General features: G+C 41.3%; 1 protein-coding gene across 11 annotated transcripts in view; it reads right to left on the bottom strand.

The window, feature by feature from the left end:
* Nucleotides 1-15,178, bottom strand: part of LOC109469804 (regulator of G-protein signaling 20-like) — a 34,275-nt gene that overhangs the window by 8,629 nt on the left and 10,468 nt on the right. The window contains exons 1-4 of one of the 11 annotated variants that reach the window (XM_019768480.1): nt 7,951-8,188; nt 7,068-7,182; nt 1,268-1,356; nt 892-1,085 (exon numbers count right to left, since the gene is read on the bottom strand). In XM_019768480.1, coding sequence (XP_019624039.1) covers nt 892-1,031 — 140 coding nt within the window. In that variant the 5' untranslated portion in view covers nt 1,032-1,085; nt 1,268-1,356; nt 7,068-7,182; nt 7,951-8,188. Of the gene's footprint in view, nt 1-891; nt 1,086-1,267; nt 1,357-7,067; nt 7,183-7,950; nt 8,189-8,288; nt 8,416-11,801; nt 11,975-12,092; nt 12,269-15,178 lie in introns of those variants that run through there. The other 10 variants (XM_019768479.1, XM_019768476.1, XM_019768482.1 and 7 more) reach the window with 10 other exon arrangements.

Below are 15,178 nucleotides of genomic sequence, written 5' to 3'. Positions count from 1 at the left end.
CAATCCCTACTGCAATGCTGTGATTAGTCGATCTATCTAAGGAGCTATGTCCTGGACGCGTATTCACACATGTCCCCGTGTCGTATTCCTCGAGCACACACTGTATCCTTTCCCACTATCGACGCAATTTTCTGAAAAAAGGCAAAACGTGAACAGAGACAAATGTTGCATGGAGTCAGCGTCACACATTGCAATAGCTTTTCGTCCTAGCCTTTTACTTTTCTTCCCTGTGAGGGGCTAAGAAAAGAAAATAAGAAGTGGTGGAACGTGACTTAGAAGAAAGGATCCAACGCGAAACACGAGGATTACGTCATCCACCAGTATAAACATACACACAGGAGGACACTTTCAGGGATCCCTTCCAGAAGCTGAGGAAACATGTCCACGGCTTTACTGCCAGTACGGGGGCTCCTGTCACGTATTTAGGACAGGACGAGAGAGAAGTGTCCCGGTACATGATCATGGCATTTGACGAATAACGGTTTCAGCAATTATTGGGCACATATATATAAGAACCCTTCTGTGATAAACGTCCGGATGATAGTTGGTCTGTGTGTGCTCTTCTCAATAGTTTCTTATCATTGCCTTTATTTTCTTATTTTCTAGCATTTATATTCAATAAATCATTTTTGACTGCGCTTGATAGTTGTCCAGAACAAATACCAGATATGAGTACATTGCAATGAACAAATTAAGAGAAATCGCAGCAATAAATGTTTTGTCGACTCCCTTGTATGCCCTTAGAAGGTGGTATAGAGAACGGATAAAAATAGTAATTTGGTGGTGCAGAAATGGGAATAATGATAGCAACAGACATGTTGCAAAGGGGGTATAAAGGTACATTCTGCCTCATGGGACAGGTACATGTAGAAGAGCAGTCTTCTTACGTACCAAGAGCAGCTGCAGCAGCAGCAGAAACAGAGGCAACAGCTTCCTGGGACTCCCCGAGACGATGATCTGGACAGTGGACTGCTTTCTGAAGACGCGGCCTGAGGTACGTGTGCGCCACCCTCCGCTCGATCCTGCCTCATCCTTCGACGATCCGGATATGACGTGTCAAAGATGGCGGTTAGAGGTCAAATCCACTGAAATGGTACAGACAATAGATGAATATGGTAGCTTTCGTATGGTAACGTGCATTTGTATTACATTGAAAATATTCATAATGACAAATCTTTAAGTCAGGTGTGCCCGCAGATACATTTCATTTTAATTCATTTGAAATGTTTTATCTTAATGATATAACTTGCTTGTTAAAGCAAAGTACCTAACGTAGGTCAAACGCTTCATAGTCCCCGTCCTTGGTGCTGAACTAACCTCACATAGTTAGTGTTGTATTTGTTTGGTCCAGCGATTCTGGAAGAAGAGTTGGATGATATATAATACTCATTAAAAGAACATTAGCAGAGTTGACCCGTGCTTTATTTATAATTGACAGCCCAAAATATGTTTAAATGATGGTGTATTTCTCCATTTAACATGAGTTTTAGATACAGACATTGTTGATAAGATATCACATCTTTTCATGAATACCATGTCATCATGTGGGGTGGTCAGTGCCTTTGTACGTTTTCTTTATAACGTTTCTTGCAAACATCACTGCGGTTTTGTCAGATACAAATAATAGCAGGACGACCCCTTGACATGTACATGTATGCAGTGCTGCATCTTGATCGCTATTATCCGAAACTAATGCAATTAATATGATGCGACACGAACCCGCCCAGTGGACGTGTATAGGACAATCAGTGACATAGCACATACATCAGACCAGTTGTGCCACGGGCTATTCAGATGTCACTAGAACGAATAGGGTAAAGACGGAGCATATGAGACACAACGAATACATACACCGCCTTCAAACAATACAGAATGAACACAACAAGTCGCCATGTCATGCCTACTGTCTACATTGATCTATCGTAGGATGTAGGGGAATATTGCGTCGTTCTGCAATGATTTCGTCTTAGATTAGATGTCACATCTCAGGAATTATATTGTTTATTTCCTTCATGAAAATTACTGCTGCACCATAACCCTTTAGTTTTGTTCCTATGTGATAAACCGTACCAAAAGCTGGGCTGCAAATATCGGTGTGTCAACCATCTAAACAAGTGACCACGACAACAAAAACAAGTGACCTTCCCAGATATCAGGAAATTCTGGGAACATCTGGACCTCCAAGCCAATGGAATATGAAATGGTTAATTTCCCTGCTATGACAACCTTTAACTAAGCCTTCCCCTAATGTGTTCCATTGAAGTTCCCCGGCGATTGATGTGGCAGTGTGCCTCAGGGCATGAGAAGCACAAGGACGGCACCATCTGCACGGGGCAGGGGGGGGAGGAATTTGCAGATGTCCAGCAGAATTCCAACTCAAGTAGATGACTTATTCAGCAAGTTTGAACTGTAGTTTCCAACACAAGGAACTGGATCGTACAACTCCAGTCATTGCCAAGGAATGTGCAATCCACCGCTTCTGTGACGTCACGTTATACACACGTGACACCGTGAGCAGTGGATTATACGTTGCAGAAAGTTTGTGGTGCCCCCGTCATTGCTAGGGGGAAGGTTGCAATGCTCCAATTTCTCTTGAATCTACATGATACATCAGGGCATTGCAACCAATGCAAATTCCATTCTATACCATATACCAAACGTAGAACAGGCGTTAGTACCTGTCCATGGTGCTGAACTAACATCACATGTGTAACACCATTTGTAGAGTTGCTTGAATGTCATACTTACTGTTCTTTGACTATATTTTATCTGTGAGAGTGATTTTTTTACAGATATGATTTAAGCAGGTTCTAAGCAAGCTGACTACTAAACAAAACATTTCCGAGCCACTAATCATCTGGAATCTGAGAAATCAATTGATTTAGCAAGACTTCTGTTCCCAAGTATGGTTGTTTTGGGATTCGGATCAACATATATTTACCACAAGTTCGATGCACCTTCAGCATGAATATGCAGATGAGTCTACCCACACTTGGACCCGTACGTGGGTGGGCAGGGCCGCCGAGATTGCTTCTGGAGATAAGACGACACATGGATTTCTAAGAAATCAACCCCCGCCATATGATTAAAGTAATATCAGCGGTACAAGTTTGGTGTAAACGTCGGAGCCCACGTAAGCGTCGGAGCCCACGTAGGACATACTAGCGAAAACGTTCTCTGTTGCTATGCGACGCCTAGATAGTAGCCTTATTATAAGGGATTTTAGCCGTTGTTAGCTTAACAATTAACACTGTACCAATTGCAGCACTGTATTACATACTGACTTATTAATACTTTCTCTATAAGCTAAACAAAAACATGTCATTTTGTTCCATTAGTCATTTCATGTTTATAAGCCAGACTATTATAAAGTTTTGGTAGAAAACGGTCATGATATCGTTAAGTCAAGAGCAATGTTCCTACATTGATTAGGATTTAAAAAGGAAAAAAATGAGATCCGCTGAGAGCACAGGCATCTCCATCGCTAAGTGTGAAGCTAACTGTCGGTACAGATATAACCGCCATCAAGGTGTATTCAGCATGCATTTGACATTCGCCTGAGAAAGGTTATGGGAGTGACTTGCTTGCTGCCTGACGTAATAAGCAACTGTCATGTTACCATGATTGGTAGTGGTGGCATATGTCCTCTGTAAGACGATTTAGCTATTTCCCACTCCCCAATATCTATCTGGCACCGATTAATACGCAAATATCTCGGACTATTACACCCACGTCGTTTACGGGCTTAAACCGCTATTGAGCAAAAAGATTTATAGAACTAAGTTTTTTTTAACATAGCCTCGTTACAAACCAAGCAGGGTGAAAAGTTAACTCGTTGCCAGAGGTAATTAATAGCTTGATATGGGTCATTGGCTCGACGCCATCTCCCTCTCAATTTGATGTCCATTACGTCATCGAAGATCCCAACAACAGTGCCTGTGAGAGGGACGCTAATTACCGCACGATTCACCGGGCAGACAGGAAGGGAAAGGACGAATTAGGCAACAGCAAGACAATTTTATGAATGACATTCTCTACAGACCCCAAATGCAATGCGAGAGCGAGGAAAATAACAAAATTTCCAGTCTTTTTTTTTCAAAATAGAGACCATAAAAGTTGACGCAACACAGTCACCGACGCTAGTGAGTTAGTTGTTGTATCCAGAACAGTGTTTTATACAGAACCATGCTCAGGCACGGTTCTGGATAGTCCACGCGTAACCAGAAGAGTGCCTGGGCCTTCAGGCTAAAGTCTGAATTATAGCTGATGTAATCAGCACATTCATTTAAAACCTGATTTTCAAATGAAAGGACTTAAAAACTGGGGGGAAACAGCTATAAAATTACCAAATGTTCAAATTTACAATATGCGTCATTGAAATATACAAATCACAAGAATACTTGTAAATAATACAGAGATATATTCAACTTAGAGATTTGTTGCTAAGCAGCGTCGCTTGATAAATAAAGGATGTTTTGGTGGCAACGAAAGATGGTTACGGTTATGGTTACGTAGCGCCTTGACGTAGTGTCCTTCAATGAAATTTATACAATTAACTTGCCATGGGCTTATTAATTGAGGCTTGCACGTAGCTTTGATGTCAACAAACATAGATACTCGTAGGTAAATAACGTCAGAGTTTCAGTGGAAAAAGAATGAATGACGTTAAATCGCTTTCTGAAATAGACTACGATTCTCAGTACAGATGGAAAGGGACATGGGGGGTCATGACTGCATGAGCAACGGAGAGAAAACACAGGTTGAAGTTTCAGTGAAAGCATGAAGCTCCAATCTGATTCAGTCTCCTTTATGGAAGAGAGGGTACGTTAAGTATATTTTACAAACGTGCGCGTATTTCAATTGGGTAGAAAGGTGAAGGACACATGGGTATGAAAACAGCAACGTGGAACAGAAAGAAGTACAGGATATTTCTAGAGTTTCAGTGGAAAACAGTGAAAATACAACTAAAGCCTAAACCGTCTGTAGTAAACCCTAGCCTGCCTAGCAGGGTGTGTTTAGCAGCAAAAGAAATGTTGTGGTACAACATTACAAGCCAACCTAGTTCTTTAATTTATTTGGTGTGGCATGTCGGTTTTGTCGTCTGCAATTCAGTCAATACTTACTGCCCGCGGAATAATCATGTCAATGGCGCGGCGTAAAGACCGGACAAGGTCATGATTAGTATGGGCAAAACTAGCAGACAACCTTGGCAATATGCTCCACACTGAAATCATTACGATACGTAACTGATATATTTTCATCTGGGAATGGAATGAGGTGGACCTTCGAAGGTCAACATCGTAGGGGGGTTGAGGTAAAACGGTCAAAGATCGAACTGAAACGTAGCATTTCAATCGTACGTTATCATGGCATTAGGTTTTGTGGTCGGATGTTTGTCGTATCGTGTCAACATAAAACCCTGCAATACCCAAAATCATAAATCATGACATTACGGAAACAACCAACATCTGCCCTGCACTGCCCGCCCCAGGCCGATTTGTGAAATGTATAGCTTGTAGACCAAAATACTGGTAACGTCGGAGGTTGCATGGTAGAGGAAGCAGGGCGAGGATCGGTCGTGAAGCGGTGCTGGACACCGCTATGGGAATCTTAACTATTGCACGGCAGAACTCAAGGGGGAACTATGGGTAATAACGATATTGGGCCCCATTTGGGTCATTGGCTGGCCAGCGTTAAGGCGGAACCATTATTTCGGCCTGCGGGGGTGGCGGAGGAAGGGTGTGGGCGGGTTGTGGAGCCCGCCAGCTTACAGAAAATTTGGGCTGAGCTGCGAGGCGATGATTCTCCGTGGACTCACCTTATAGAAACTAGTTGTGCGTATATATTCTGCACTTCACCTACGTGTGAATGGTTGACATCTGTCACATCTGTATTTCAGTCTCTGTAAATGGAACCGTAATAGCAAAACCATTGACCCAAGCTTACATAGAACAAAACCTTAGCATCATCTTCTAGCTTTGTTTCTTGAAATTCCCCCTAAGATAAGAGAGGCGATTCGTCCTTAAATGCCCCCTTCCCCATCCAAAACCACCTATTTAAACCGTGAAGCTTTTACTAACTAGTGTTCCACGTACGGACACGTGTTTAGGATCCTATAATACCCACACTGAATTCATTAACACAACGTTGGATTGTCCATGGCAAGACGACCTTCGCTAATAAAAAGAACAGATGAAAAATATAACTCCCTCCTACGCAATAAAACAGGCATAGAAGAATTACGATTGCTCGTTTCCTTTCAATACAAATTATAAAGAAGGCGGTGCGTAATGACGTAACAAAATGACGACACTTCCATATCGACATAAACGTTGCGCAGAATAGAAATGAGTGTGGTGGTAGAACAGATGTAACCACCCTGGGTGTTTAGTACGTGCAGTGTGCAGAACGTGCTGCCGTTATGATAAAGTAGGTCAATAAATGTATCGCGGGAATGAGGTACTACTTACAATTATTTATAGGATGCAAATAAAGCGTCGTGTGGGATTTAAGTAGATACATAGCCCCCCTCCCCACGCCTACGGCCTAAAGCGTAGAACTGCTATTCCCTCCATGTATTCTCGTTCAATTGTGAGATTTCCTCACATTCACAAGATGACAAGAAAAGTCACAGCGTGAAATAAAAACACGAAATTTGAAATTTATGACCTTCGAATGCAAACACATTGCATGCAACAACGTTAACGTTATTATTGCAGTGAGGTGATGATGGTTGGAGGAAGCCGTGTCTCTCTTTGCCCCTCCCCTCCATGCAAAGAGTGGCATTGTAATGTTTCTTTCCGAGTGTGGGACGTAAATGTGCAGATATCCTACAACCGATGCACACACCAGCCTTGTTAAGATTATGTATCGTAAATAACTCATCATCAGTAGATTATTATTTATCCTGTCAGAGAAAAATATGTGTATGTAAACACAACAGATAAAATATAACGTTTTATATAATTATAATGAATATGGTTTTACTGTGTCTATAGCAGATACCGTTCAGACTAAATCACGCCTTATACAGTCGAGAAATAATTAACAACAACATATCCGCTGACCTAAAATACAGGTTGCCATGTTTCGGATCCTCTACCTGCCTCTTGCTAACTCGGAGATCGGGCACGGTCTGGGTTGCCAAGATCGGTCTCCCCGCCGACAAGATTCATTCAGTCGCTAGAATGACATTCATGGTTCATTTCCCTTATTACATATATCTGTGGCAGCCTAACAGCACTATCTTTAGCGCCCACTCAGCAGCGAATGTTATATTACAGAATTCTGGGCCGATGTCGCTGCGCTAGTGCGCAGGCGCAAGAGTCTATGAATTCTCCAGTGCAGGTGTATCCTCAGCAAATGTCTAAAACGCAGGAATATTAACTGTCAAATTAATATTTAATCATAATTGCCATAAATATCACAGAAATATTTCCTGCCACTTCCAGTTTAATGCCGTGTTAAAATTTGAGCATGTTCATCACTTCATTTCAATCCAGGGATCACTCCTCACCCGTTGGAGGCATCCGTAAAAAGAGATTCAAATGAAGCTAGAGAGTGATTTTTTATCAAGGGCTAGATTTTACCAATTCCTTGTGAGGTGACGCCTATATACACACATGCAACCGCTAGGAATATACAGGATGGGAGGAAGTTAAAACGGAGACCATCAGGGGCCATTGATGCTGGTATGTCTCTGTCGAGAATGGTATTAAAGGAAACATAGGGCTGAAGGGCACCCGCGATTTCGGGTCAAATGTAGCGTCTATAGGCAAAATTAGGCACGTAATGGCGGACACCGGCCTTTCTCGTCTCGTCTATACCCGATAGCCATACACAATCGTTAATTTACAGAAAACCCTGACGAAAAATCGACTAGCCTTCGTTCACAACGGTGCAAATGAGAGGAAAAATAAGATGGAAGGCAGAAATAGATCATAGACGTACTTACAGAGGTGCCATGACCGTCCAATGGTGGTAGCCGGCCAGATATTCCGGCCGATTTCTTATTAATAATATCGCGCTGACGCAAAGGTAGGGAGCGAATGCATGAGCGCGAGGGACGTCGGGAAGTGGGTGGGCGAGGTCCGGGTGAATAAAAAAGAAATCAGCCGTTGTGTAGGTGTGGGAGCCGCGGATAGTGAGAACAGGTGGCGTGCATAACCGCCATTAACAACTCCCCTATTTGCCGTGTTTGCTCCCGACCTGCACAATGTCAACACGTATGACGAACGGGGCGCTTGTTTTTCGTGCCGGCTACACCGGGAAAAAACAAAGCGAATTACCTTTTCCAACAAGGCCAACGCACACAATGGAACAAAAGGAAAAGGACATTGCTAAGCGCCGTTGAAAGCTGTTCCTTTGAGGACTGTACAACTCAACAAGGCTTAGAAATGACACCCCGGAGTTAACAGATGAGGGCACTGTCGCCTAACCGGGGCATCTCTGGGGAGATCTGTGAATACATTAGTAGGGGACAAACCAAAGATTATGCAGTGCAGTAGGACGCTGGATCAATCCTCTCAAATTCCCTTTTATTATTACCGGACAGATATCGACCTGTGTCTAATTATCGGGTTATTCGATATTAGCCACAAACTGTTATCATCACGAATTTAACTCATGCGGTGGGCTATTGTATGGTTTGTGGTATCCTGCCCCAGTGGAAATAATGAGGTATAGAAAAACAGGTTGGTAAGAAATTTAAAAAGAAACTATTTTAGATATTATAAGCCGAAGTGTTGTGATTTCACCATCCCAAAACGAAATGGGGTCAAAGGCGATCATACATACTATGGGGACAAACATATGCAGTAAATTGTCAATTACGTGCTGTTTGGTATCGTATCATCCGCATTCTTAACACAAAGTCAGGTTTGTTTGTTGTTTGTTTGTTTCCTTTACCAAAGTAAGGCCCTTACCTTCCCATTTAGTTAGTCTACCCATTTGGAACAAAAATGATAGTGTTCCAGGCAACAACAACAACAACAAAAAACTCCCAAGATCAAGAAACATGAGACCCACGTAAGTTCTGAATATTTAAATTACAGGTTGTCACTAATGTAAGGTAACGGCGGGTATTTTTTCCAGTTACATTTCATTTCCATGTTACTTTCCAAAGACAGTCTACGTTGGATATAAAATGCTTCAACATCGCAATATTTCAAATTATGTCGCTGTCGAACTAAATGGACCTTTACGACTGACATTGACATTGATTGTGTCATATGCATGAATTGTGTCAGTTGATCATATTTTCCACCAAATGACAGTCTTATAGGAGCAAAGAAGGCTATTCTAGCATTTCCTCATAAATTATGCAAATGTGGCCCTGATTAGAAAAAAAAGTTATGATGAATGATGTTCAGAATCACCTAACTTCTAATCAGAGATTACGTTCTGGAACCCCAAACATTACAAAGTTAACGAGTATGATAAGAATGTGGTCATCAAGCCTGTGATGTTAACAGGAAGGGCCTCGGGTAATAATTACAGCCCTACAACCTGCAGGTCGCCACCGTGCATTACAGCATGTATTTCCAAGCAGATGTTAAGAGTGAAAATCACGACCTTTTCTGTTGGCCTAGAAATGTTATGTCCCCTTCAACAACTGCTTGGAGATCGGTAACACCCAGTACTCTTTCCGTGTATAAAGTATCAGAAAGCGAAAGTTATATATCCGAAGACAAAATTAAAGAAACTTCTACTTATTAAGGTATTTGCAATCAAGTAGGTCATGTGTCCTTCAATAGTGCTTCAATGTACGCTTCTTATTAAACTATAAAGAGTCTTCAAGTTTTGCTGAAGGAACGCCAAGCATATGTTATGCGTAATGACGCCATTTGTCCACAAAGACTGTGGGCGCGCGCGCATGTCAAGACTGAAGTCATGCAGAGACTGCAGAGAGACAGAGACAATGTTTAAAGGAAACCATAGTTATATGCCCTTCACCTAGAGGCGGAGTTAGCCAGAATGACGCCTGAATAGCGATTTCCTGTATACTACTTAAGTTCATTCTTAAGAATTCGGCGTGTAGTCCAAATAGGCCCATGTGTATGTGTGTATGTATGTGTGTCCTCAAAACGATTAGATTTGGGCCCCTGGCGCCTTGTTATGGTACTGCAGTTTTAAAATCCCGTTATCTGGACAAGCTAGGGTTAGGGATCTTGGATAGTGGATAGCTCTTGTGGAATAATAAATTCAAGTATTCTACAGCTAGCTTTCACATGTACAGCACTGCAGAAATAATGGAATGGATTCGGCAACATTATCACAACGAGGTATAAACTTTCAAATTTTGTTTGTGAAAGTAATCCAGCATATTTTGTCCTTTATTTAGTTTAATTTGTTTTATTTATCAAATCGACAATAAAGTGTCCACATTAACTCTGAAGATTAGGACAGCTTAGACACGAACTGCCACAAAGACTTACAGAGAGTTGAAGGTCGTCCTGCATTTTGGACGCTAACATGACATTGGCACCATTAGAATCCTTGTAACTCGTACATCATTTCGAAGCGTGGAAAACGTTTATTACAAACATTTGTGTTAATCAAAGAACACTCATGACATTTATGGATGGAAATCACCGCTACGAATTAGCAGCAAGCGTCATAATTTAGATTACAATTCTCGTAAGTGTGATGACAAGGACGCTTTTGAACTCCCACAGTCACGTCACTACTGTTTACCTAAAGTGTGGGAATCCTAGAATCACGCACATCAACGTCATTAGACGTAATCATCATATTTGCATGAACGTTAAGTATAAATAACAACGTCTTTACCATCCTGTTTTCATTTCGCATTGTTCGCGTTTATGTGATGCGTGTCTGCTTACTATTGAGTTTACTTGTCATTATTTTCGTATAATTTGTTTATCTAATAATAGATAGGTATTAGCAGTTTTGGTTGACATGTGCTCTCTTTTCCCGGTAGGTTTAAGCTCCGTATGATATCAGCCATTTCAGTATAACAGATATGAAAATCACGTGCGTACAGAGGTCAACTATGACCTTGAACATCTGCCTGTCCTCTACCGTGTGTGTACAGGCTGACCAGTCTGTGACGTAAGTGCCAAAAGATGATGTTTACTTACAAACATACCAGGGGTCAGGCAGCCTAACCCACTGCCTCTGGTCCCGACAAATTCCTCACGAGATTGGTCTGGAAACCAGACCTGATTCGAATGTGGGGCTTTTTTCATATCAACTTAAAAACAAACATAAATGCCTTCCTATTTTCACTGGCATACGTTCGGACTACATCTGAAGCTGATGACCAACAAAGGAACCTTGAATCTTTTTTTTTCACATACCGCTGAGAACATATTGTATGATTTTGAATGTTAAAGACGTCATCATCTAACATTATTAGATTTTGCTAAGGGCCCAGTCACCTACCTCGTGCGACCGTTCTACACACGTAAACTGAGAGCATATTACATAGGATAGCCTCAGTACATGTACATGTGTTATGTAAAATGCAAAATTCAGCTGTCGTGTTAAAAGGTCACTATGGTGTTGAAATCCTTGTCGGTGGTTGGTTCTGTCACAGCCCACTTGAAAATGAAATATTTCTACGGCATCAAAAATAACAACGACCTACGACTAATGTGACCGCGCTATAAATGTTTTTGGTCGCTGTGGATGGCTCAGATACATTTTGACATCAACAAATCTAACAGGATCTGATATACTACTCATACATGGCGTTAACACCGATTAACAGGTCAGGACTGATCAGAGGAAATTTAGAAATGCCTTCGCAAATGTTCAAATAGAAAACTTCGACGTACCTTGGTCAAGGTCGTGTGTAGTATCCAGTAAAACCGAATATTAGTAGGCCCAATGGACTCTTACGCACTGCTAGTACTGTACTGCAGGTTACATTGATCTGCTGAAATCAAATATTGAAGGAGGCCGTTTCCGTCCGTTGGCAAACAGCAAGGACAGGCCACAGCCCTAGTTTCTGTACAAACAACAAACAGTCTAAATGGGTAGAAGAGAAACATATGTCTGTTACTACGAGAGGGGGATATCCACGCACCGGAGATGCTTCGGAAGAGAGAATGGATGGAGCGGCTTACCTTGTGGCGGTTGTGTAGTCGAATGTCGTGATTAGACAAAAGATTGGCTTATAAAGGAAAGAGAACGCTTTTAGGTTTGTCACGCCTCATTACCCATTATTGTGAGGTCACATGTCTTCCACCTGCAATAAATAAACATGGCAATTCAAGATGGAGTTATTAGGAAGTGAAATGAACTATAACTCGTGTCTTTGATAACCAACATCCGGGTCGTTATACAGAGACACCGTGTCACAGGAAGTAATTATAATTTCACAGATGCCTAGCGCCTAGGTGTAGAAAATGACAAAGACAAGGGTGACCGGAAGTTTTTTTTGTAAAGTACGTCGTTACCTCTTGTTAACGTTGCTGATGCGAACTTGGCTAATTAACAATCAAGTCTAAAATGGTATGCCGGTGCCTGCCAGCTGCATAGCTCCTACCGGGACAGTGACAACTCCTTACAACTGAACTTACATTCGCCTCAGCAATTCGGAGATGCTTGGAGTCCGCTCTATAAAATAGTTGCTGTACAAAGAGCAAAAAAATCTTTCAATGAAATTTCTTTTCAATCTCTTTATGGGAAAGGACAATTAAAAATGAGGAGAAAAGAGTGACGAGAATGCAACATCTAAAACGAATTTAACAACCTTCACACTTTCACGTGTATGGCTGTCAACATCAAGTCTCCACCAGACTCCTTTTTAGGCTGAATAAATAGTAGAAATTGGCCTAAAAAGAATGTGGCTGGCCAGGGAGGGCTTTCTAAACTAATCGACATCTAGTAACAAATCACCTGCAGTATATAGAAATTTGTATATTCTCTTATGGGTCTACATTACTTTAATAAGTGTAGGGGGCAAAATTGGCTGAATGATTAGTTGATTCACGATGAAAAGTTGCAGAACATAAATTAAAAGAGGGGAGAGGGTAGTAAACTTTGAGAAAGGCTTGAAACCTCACAGATTCTCTGTGAGTGTTTTTTTTTCATTTGCTTTTCCATGAACCCTATCCATCACGATTGACTTTTCTAAGAAGTCATGACCAAACGACTGAAATGTATGTATTGATGTTTTGCTTAATCGTTACAGGCCTATTATGCAACGCCCAGAACTTCACTACCGGTAGGAATTCTGGGTCGTTTCCTTGGTTATCCACTTCACATCTACTTGTCGTGAATGATTTATATTTCCGTCTGACCGTGACATTACCCGTCACCTCTGTCATGGGAGAAATAAGGGAACTGCACAGACAATACAACTCTTTCCTTTTTGGTATGGTACTCTACAGCGGTATATTGCTACCTCCGGATACGAAGTATTGTTCTGGGTGGCTAAGCTGTGGGTTTGCGTCTCTGGTTTCCGGGCAGAGTAAGTTGACAGCACGTAGGTGTGAATAAGATTGACAGGCAGAATGGCAGGAGGACAGATGTCTCAAAATCGGACCGGGATCCAGCAGGAATTACAAATCGACATTTATATTTCAGAATAGTTCCGATATGTCTTCTAACAATATTAGGATCTCTCATTCTAGTACTATCAGATACCGTACTCTGTACAGGTACTGTAATATGCTTTTTCTTTTATATTCATACCCGAATATCATGGATAGAGTTTATTGTCAGGCCCATGGATCAAGCTCATCTCGATAGCTGCACAAGCCCTTGCGATCTACTAGCAGATATTACGTAACCGTTCATGTATTTGGAGAAACGTGTACAAACAGATGTCAAATATTTTTCCGAATGCACCCGATCACAATGAATGCACCTTACTGGAATAATGACTATCGATATCAGCTGGAGATATTGGCAGGGCACAAGAGATCGACCGTCGGTGCAGGTCATGTCAAGTAGAGGCAGAGGACAACAAAGAGACAGCACAATGTAAATATATTGTAGACCAACACGACATACGTAATGTAGCAGTGACAAACTATGCCATCTACCGGTATATAACAACCGCACTGTAGTGCAGTGCACATGCATGTTGCCAGAATGGTAGTGAAACGTGACCTTACGCAAATCGGCAATTCTCATTTCAAAGAGACCCATCCATTTGCAATGTTCCAAATAATCAAGTTCACGAAGGAAGAAGAAGAAGAAAAGAAGCTAACCGTCTCAGGCCTGGTTTGGAACCTGCAATGTTAGGAAACATTTTTTGGAGCGTTTAATCCTACGATACAGTTCGAAGTTGGCATTTGGCATGGATACAATGGGTTCACGACCTTTTGAGTACAAATTATACGTGACAATCACACCCTATGTTTCAACGCCCCGGTTTCTATTTATAGCAGAAACCTGCCGCCTGATGCCATATATATATAGCAACGGCGTTCGATTTCTGGAGGTTGGGGATTTCACACTGCCTGCTCAGTCGACCTTACAGCATGGCAACGTGCTGTGAATTCCAACCAGATAATGTTACACGAAATTGCTGGGTGTGTTTAGTAGATATTAAGCTATGTATTCCCTGTTGTCAATGAGGGTGAATTTTCCCATGTAAAAACCGAAAAACTTGAAAATATGGAATGCATATTGGGATAAACCCTATACATATATACTTCGGCACATACAAGCGAAGAAGACGCCGTTTCTGACATTGCCCTTGACACATCAATGTTCATGAATTCAAAGATCAGGGTGTTGCACTTGGGCCAATTTTTCAAGTTTCAAAATGTTCATTTTTCAGTACAGAAATTTGTACTGCAAGTGATACCATGCATGGTGTTTTTTAATTTTTTGAATAGCGATGAGCGGTTTTAAAGTTGCGCTCCTTCAAACTTGAGTGCATTACATGTACTTTACAATGGCACTATGCGGACACTGCAGGACACTACCAATTATTTGGCGTATAAGAAGAAAACGCGTTGTGTCCTCCAATGATTTGTTTCAAATGTGAAACGTTTCAGAATATTTAGTTTGTATGTACCCATGTTACGTATTTATATTCCAATTATTAAACCATTTTTTACTTTTCTACGGACACTACTATATATATATTTATGTATGTATATATATGTATATATATGAATATATACATATCTAAACACACACACACACATATATAGATAGATAGATAGATAGATAGATAGATATAGATAGATAT

Source organism: Branchiostoma belcheri, unplaced genomic scaffold (genome assembly GCF_001625305.1).
Source record: "Branchiostoma belcheri isolate BF01 breed outbred unplaced genomic scaffold, Haploidv18h27 scaffold21, whole genome shotgun sequence".
In the NCBI taxonomy this organism is placed as follows: domain Eukaryota; kingdom Metazoa; phylum Chordata; class Leptocardii; order Amphioxiformes; family Branchiostomatidae; genus Branchiostoma; species Branchiostoma belcheri.
Note: the sequence above shows the minus strand (reverse complement) of the source record. Positions and strands in the feature narration are given on the sequence as shown.